At 49.7% G+C, this 6,223-nt stretch overlaps 3 protein-coding genes across 3 annotated transcripts; 2 read left to right on the plus strand and 1 right to left on the minus strand.

Annotated features, from left to right (window-relative positions):
- Positions 1–545: 545 nt before the first annotated feature.
- On the minus strand, positions 546–1,339 carry TERG_06797 (uncharacterized protein; the record flags this gene model as incomplete). The annotated part of the gene is made up of 3 exons (XM_003232760.2): positions 546–998; positions 1,057–1,249; positions 1,323–1,339. The coding sequence occupies 3 exons, from the start codon at positions 1,337–1,339 to the stop codon at positions 546–548; spliced, it is 663 nt and encodes a 220-aa protein (XP_003232808.2).
- A 58-nt stretch (positions 1,340–1,397) lies between these two features.
- TERG_06798 (uncharacterized protein) lies at positions 1,398–2,075 on the plus strand (the record flags this gene model as incomplete). The annotated part of the gene is made up of 2 exons (XM_003232761.1): positions 1,398–1,833; positions 1,915–2,075. The coding sequence occupies 2 exons, from the start codon at positions 1,398–1,400 to the stop codon at positions 2,073–2,075; spliced, it is 597 nt and encodes a 198-aa protein (XP_003232809.1).
- Positions 2,076–2,361: 286 nt separating this feature from the next.
- TERG_06799 (uncharacterized protein) lies at positions 2,362–4,340 on the plus strand (the record flags this gene model as incomplete). The annotated part of the gene is made up of 2 exons (XM_003232762.2): positions 2,362–2,746; positions 2,790–4,340. The coding sequence occupies 2 exons, from the start codon at positions 2,362–2,364 to the stop codon at positions 3,260–3,262; spliced, it is 858 nt and encodes a 285-aa protein (XP_003232810.1). The 3' UTR covers positions 3,263–4,340.
- Positions 4,341–6,223: the final 1,883 nt, after the last annotated feature.

Here is a 6,223-nt window from a genome sequence, read left to right on the forward strand (position 1 = left end):
GTGCTATTTAATATAGAGAAGACTCGAAGACTGCGTCTTGTCAGCTTTCCCCCAATCGTGTCTGCAGGTTTGTCGAACTCGACCTGATAGGGCAATGTTGATGCAGCCAACAAACATGTTAATCCGGCGCCGGTTGCCATAGTAACGGCCTCGGAAGACCCAAGGGCTGGACTGGAGCACTTGGGCATGAAAAGGCCCAGCAGATCTACAAGGAAAATGATAAAAAGCGATAGTTATACTCCGTAGTAGTGCTGGATATTATTGTTTTGTAGGGGATATATCTACTGTGTTAGCCGGCATCGAGGAATGGCCTGCTGCTCATCAGACACAGTCCTACACTAACCTGATGGCAAGTTGATCTAAGAAGCTCCCGAGGCCTGAAAGCGATATATCGGTTTCTGGTCCATGTTTTTTCTAGTTTTCTAGGAGGGCCTGCAAAGGGCCGGTTGTGTCATGTTTACTGTGCTCCATGTCCATGTATCCGCTTGAGTATCACATTCTCATGCTAGAACATTCGATGGATTCTGAAAACCAGGCATATGCCATCACTCGTCTTCGTCTTCATCATCGTATGAAGGAATCAGAACATCCCAGCCGGGGTCATCCAGATCCATCTCGAGATCACCGTCCTTGACTGCGCTCCTCTCTGATGCTTTCCGAAATCTGAATGCAATAGCCTGTGCATCTCTGAGATCGGCTCCTTGGGGACTAGAGTTGAAGACACTGCTCTTCCCTTTCCCCGCCCCCTTATCTGTCTTGCCATCAGGTATTGTCAGCGGTTGCCAGCCCTTCTCTAGGTTATTCCGGTCAAGAGGGACGCCCAGCTCGATATTTGCTACGTCATCTGGTACAGGTTTCCCGTTTATCTCTTTTATCCCACGAATCCAAAGCGCTTTTAATAGAGCGGCTTTGATAGTGTCGAACGCATCGACCGGAGACACCAGCAGTAGAACGGTGACGTTGTGATTCTTTAACCGGAGCGTCCATCTTGGCTCGGCCTGCAGGAAAGAAGGATTAGTTTGATGTCATTTTGCTCCCCTTCCCATACGTGCTTACCATGTTAAAAATGAGAGGATTTCCAGTAGCCAAATAACCAAATATGACATTTAATGCTCTCCTAGGTGCGATGTTGTTTAAAGGATGGTAGCCGTTTGTCAGCGACGGATGGATGGCCTTGGATTGTTTCTCGCGCGCAACAGCTTTGCCAGTCTTGGCGTCGCTGCCTCCGCCGCCAAGCTCAGCAGTTTCTCTCGAGCATAAAAAACATCGAGCTCCTCCTTCTCCTGGTCGTGGGAAGAGCGCAAACTCGACCCGCACACAACCTTCGACTTCCTGACATACACAGTGGCTGTGAGCTAGGGCAAAAAAAAAAAGAGAGAGAAGACGCAATTGACGCCATGGGATCGCTGCAAGCGCAAGTTCCGCCGCAGGAGGACGATGTGACCCTATCCGCAGTTTTCGACAACAACAACCCGCCGCGTCTAGGAACCGATGTAGGCATTCGTCTTCCGCTAAGTGCAATGGCTGCGTTCGCCTCAGGGATGGCTCTGGGAGCTTCTCACGGAAGCACAAAGGCTGCCTTTCGATTTCGTGCTGAGAACGCCCATCGCTTTCCTACCAACCCAACCGGATGGTACCAGTACCATAAGAGCAAAAATTACACATCCATGATCGGGGGTTTGAAGGAGGGTACAAAGCTGGGCATGAAGGTTGGAATAGGAGCCGTGGCTTTTTGCATATTCGAAGAAACGGTTGATCATGCTCGTGGGAGCCGTGACTTCTTATCCACGGTCACCGCTGGGCTATCCTTCTCTGGCGTCTACAGCTTACTCGGTAATATTTCTTTTTCTTCCCTTTCACTTTCACTATATGATACTTTATGACTAGCTACTAATTCAGTGATTGCTCTTGTAGCCCGTCATGATGTTTATACGGCAGCTCGAACGGCAAAAGTTGGACTAAAACTGAGTCTGGCTTATGGACTACTCCAGGACCTGTTTGCATCATTCCGTGGATCACGGCCGCAATATATTCAATTCGTCTTCAATGCCTTTGGCAGACTAGGATCACCATAACGAAGTGGAAGACTCACTCAATGAGCCCGTTGAAAGAATCCTTCACACTCTCTACTATCCTTCTACCCTGGAATGGAGTTGAGGATTGAATGGACAAAGATACACTTCTTCGTTGAAAATGTCACGTTTATTATAGAAAGTTCGGCAGTCACACGATTTTCACTTGCTGAAATGGGTATATAAATACCTGGGTGGTAACCCCAGTTCTTCTGTTTCCCAGACACTCTCCACTATCGCATTTGAAGACTATCATCTCCAAGACGAAATACTGCTTGGAGCTCTTACCATGGTTACCAAGAAGGGGACATACTCTAGCCGTTCCGGCAAATCAGCGGTTCCGGACTTTCTAGCTTACAAAGAAGACAAGGCGCAGAAGGTACCGGAGTATGGAGAACGCGACTCCAAGCGTTATGCAACAGGCTCACCACGACCACCTGATGGATATGCAAGTTCTGCAAAATCTAGAATATCCAAAGTCTACGGATCGACATCTAGGGCATTGCAAATTCCTGAGAGCTCATCTAGAGCCTCGGATCCCTTTGCACTGCCCACCAGCACTGCTTTAGTACCCTATACAGGTGGTCGGAAATACTATGACAATGCACTAGTAGCTGGCAGCTCCAACAGCCGCAGAGACTATGGTCGTCCGCCAACAGCTGGTGGCTCCAGACGTAGAAGTCTTTTTTTTTGGAGACGAAGGGAATGATCGTATAGCTTCTCGCGGCGGCAAAGACTATGGCCCGTTACCAATCGCCGGCCGCTCTCGCCGACGACGCGTCCATTTTGACGAAGAGAGAGATGATCGTAGATCATCCAGCCGCGCCCGCCGAAGACGGCACCGACGTCAACGAGAATTGGAACGTACCGACTTAGCAATATGTTGCCGTGACTGCTGCACTTTAGCACCGCGTGCACAAATCCCACCGCTACTACCAGAGTATGGTCCGGTATCTGATGCGACCCTCTACCAGCTCCATATGGTTTCAGGCATACCTCTGTACAGACTTGAGTATCTGAGTGACTATGACCTTATCACCGAAGGCCCATGCGGCTCATTGGGAATTCTGTTCCCCATGCTACCCTGCGATATTCGTGATGCTATTTCGAGTGGACGTTTTTCAATCCGCCCAGTGCAGGTGGCTACGGTAACCACTGTGAATGTGTACACAACATATGAGTTATACTGATTTAGAAGGAATGATAGAATAGCTTGATTCTTACAGTTCATATGCACCATCTCCTCTTGACAATTTGTTATTTTCAATTGGTTTATCTTTATTTCTATTTTTTTTCAGCCATTTATCTTACGGAACAATTTGGAACTAGGTATCTGGCAGTGCTCGGGTTTAGAAAATACATTTAGGTTTTTTCCCGTAGGATAGGATCTACCTACCTCTTCTAGGTCGTTTCCCACGGCATGGCATATTTACTGATATTAACTGTGCCTTGCAAGCTTTGATACTAAAGCGGCTAACCGTAGCTAAAATGACATTGTTGCGGCCCTGCTGGACGCAACTACCTGGTCGAATACCCAAACTGATGCAGAGCGATACTTCTACACTCCTTAGCATGTACTCCGTACCAAGCGGTCATATCCCAGTAGGTAAGAGATTCTTGCTCCGTATATGCATCTCAATGCCCGACTATATCCCGCTGCTTTTTACTGCACCGAAAGATATATCGCTCAACGAACTTCCTTAGCTTTCTCAATGAGATTTATAACAGACCAGATGCCCATTTAGCAAGCAGGTTGTACACATATATTTCCCCTCTTTCCCTCTATTAAATGCATCATATGGGCTCTCCTTAATTATGCTACCGAACTAGCTTGTTCTTAATACCAGGAGATATAGCCATTGAAGCCGTTAGTTACATATGCATCAAAGAGTTCCCCAGACATTCGGCAGCAAGGGCCGGAGTTAAGTATGAGACAACCGGATGGGACCCTCACCCAGACGACTCCGTGGGCCATGACAGTAACTGTGGCAACATTGGGAGCGTGCCTGATTTGCCTCTGTCCACTCCCATTTGACGTGTAAACCGGTTATGCTTCAAATTGGCAGCAGAAGGGGATCCTGCCTTGTCACGGTTTGTCCTGACGACATCCATCAAAGCTGATGATTACATATGTAGAGGATAAGGCCCCATTACTCGACCTCTGTGGTTCTAGGGTTACCTGGACAAACACGGCTGAGCTAGCGAGTTAGCGAGCAAGCTCTCTGTCTAACGGCGTTCTTGTGCCGTGAAGTACATTTGCAGGCGGCGCTGTCACTTGCTCGCGTGCCTCCTTGGTTATGCTCTTCTCTCGACCGTACGAAGTAGCCACCTACTTCTTGGTTGTTAGGCCCTCTCCGTGAACCCTCCCTCCTCTCTCCAATCATCGAAAATAAGCTTTCAGAAGGGGGGGGGGGGGGGGATTAAAAAAAAAGAAATAAAAAAAGAAATAAAGCCTCCCCCATCCGAGACGCTATGAGATCGAATCGATTGTTGAGTGCAGTGGAGATGGAGACGGCTCTTCTGACTGGACATGGGGTCGTTGTGGCCAATAGCTGCTTGGGAGAGAGAGTTCGCCAACGCATCAGGTGGGTTTGTTAAGCAGTCAAGTTATCATGCAGGGATCCGAGACGGCGGAGCATGTATTAAAGTCGTATATTATTATTATTATTGCATCGAGCGGCCAGGAGCCCGAGAGCCCGGCAGCAAGCAAGGGAGCAGCGCTGGCAAGCTTCTAGAAAAGCGGGTGGCCGGGTCGAGGGAAGGCGATGACAAACCCGCCGCCGCAGGTGAAGAACGCTCATGCGGGTTGAAACAGGGGCTGAAAACGCACTTGCACCCGTCGACTCGTCTCTGCGTCTTCTGCTTCCTCCTGCTCATCATCTCCTCGTCTCTGTCTCGCTCCCGCGTCTCGTTCTCGACTCTCTCTCTCTCTCTCTCTTCTTTCCAGCGGTTTGTCGTTGTTGTTCTTTTTTCCTCTCATCTTTTTCTTTTTCCTTTTTTTTTTCCCTTTTCGTCGCTTCGGCTTCTCCACGTGACTCCCCCGCGAAAAAAGTGACGCCAAGCCCCATTCTGGCCCCTGCGTTTTGCCTTTCTAGTGTTGCTTTTCTGCTCGCCGTCTCGTCCTCCGTCATCATCTTCGACGTCTCGCTCGTCCTCGCTCGACTGCTCCTCTCATTCCGCGACCTCACCTCGCCTGCCACCTCGACAGCGACAGAGACAGAGACCTTCCCGTCCGGCTCTGTACACAGGAGCCGTCACCGTCATTTCCGCAGGCTGCCAATTCTTGGCCACTTTTTCGCCGCGCTCGTGCTCGTTGCTGTTCCTCCATCCGGCCCTGCGCCAGGGAGCTCCAAGACTCGGGCCTGCAGCCTGGAAATCCCCCTCTGTGGCATCAGTCAGCTTCGAAAGACGGCAGGGAACAGCCTTGCACCGCCTCCAGCGCCTCTGGGAGCTGCTCGGCAACTCTATCAGTTGTGGTGGTCGGGCTCGCTCTCTCCCGCCTTGTCTTCTTGCGCGGTCAGCAACTTCAACTCCAACTCCACATAGAATCATATAACACCGTACTGATAATCAATGCAGCAGCCTGACCTTGATCTCCCTCCATGAACTCATTAGCTATGACTGCTTCTCTCAGCCAATGATTGATCGACGTTCGACATTCACATCCAAGCTTCTGTTGTCATTGCTACCTTGGAACGGCCGCCATGAATTGTTGTTGGATACGGGAATTATAAAAATCTCCTCCAGGCCCTGTCCCCACAGTTCGCGCTCGGCTACCGGATTGTAAGCTCATAATTAATCATAATAACCGCAGCTCTATTTGCATCTTCCGTTCTGGGAGGAGACTGTCGGGGTTGCTGCATTTCTTTTTCTTTTCTTTTCTTTTCTTTTCTTTTCCGCCCTCCTTTCGTTTTCTATAAAAAATCTTGACAACGCGCAAGATGAGACGACATGGCCGTGGGAGCGCATCGCCGTTGTCGGCGAAGACAGCAACGGCTGTTCCCGACCCAATGTCTCCAATTCGCACCTTCAACACCGAGATGAACCCTTCTCGGCCAGTTCGACCGTCGCCGCTGGCTGCCTCGCAGATACGTGGCATGCCGCTTGATATAATAGATCGGATACGTCTTTTCTCTATTTCATCCACCCCA

Source organism: Trichophyton rubrum (genome assembly GCF_000151425.1).
Source record: "Trichophyton rubrum CBS 118892 genomic scaffold supercont2.8, whole genome shotgun sequence".
In the NCBI taxonomy this organism is placed as follows: domain Eukaryota; kingdom Fungi; phylum Ascomycota; class Eurotiomycetes; order Onygenales; family Arthrodermataceae; genus Trichophyton; species Trichophyton rubrum.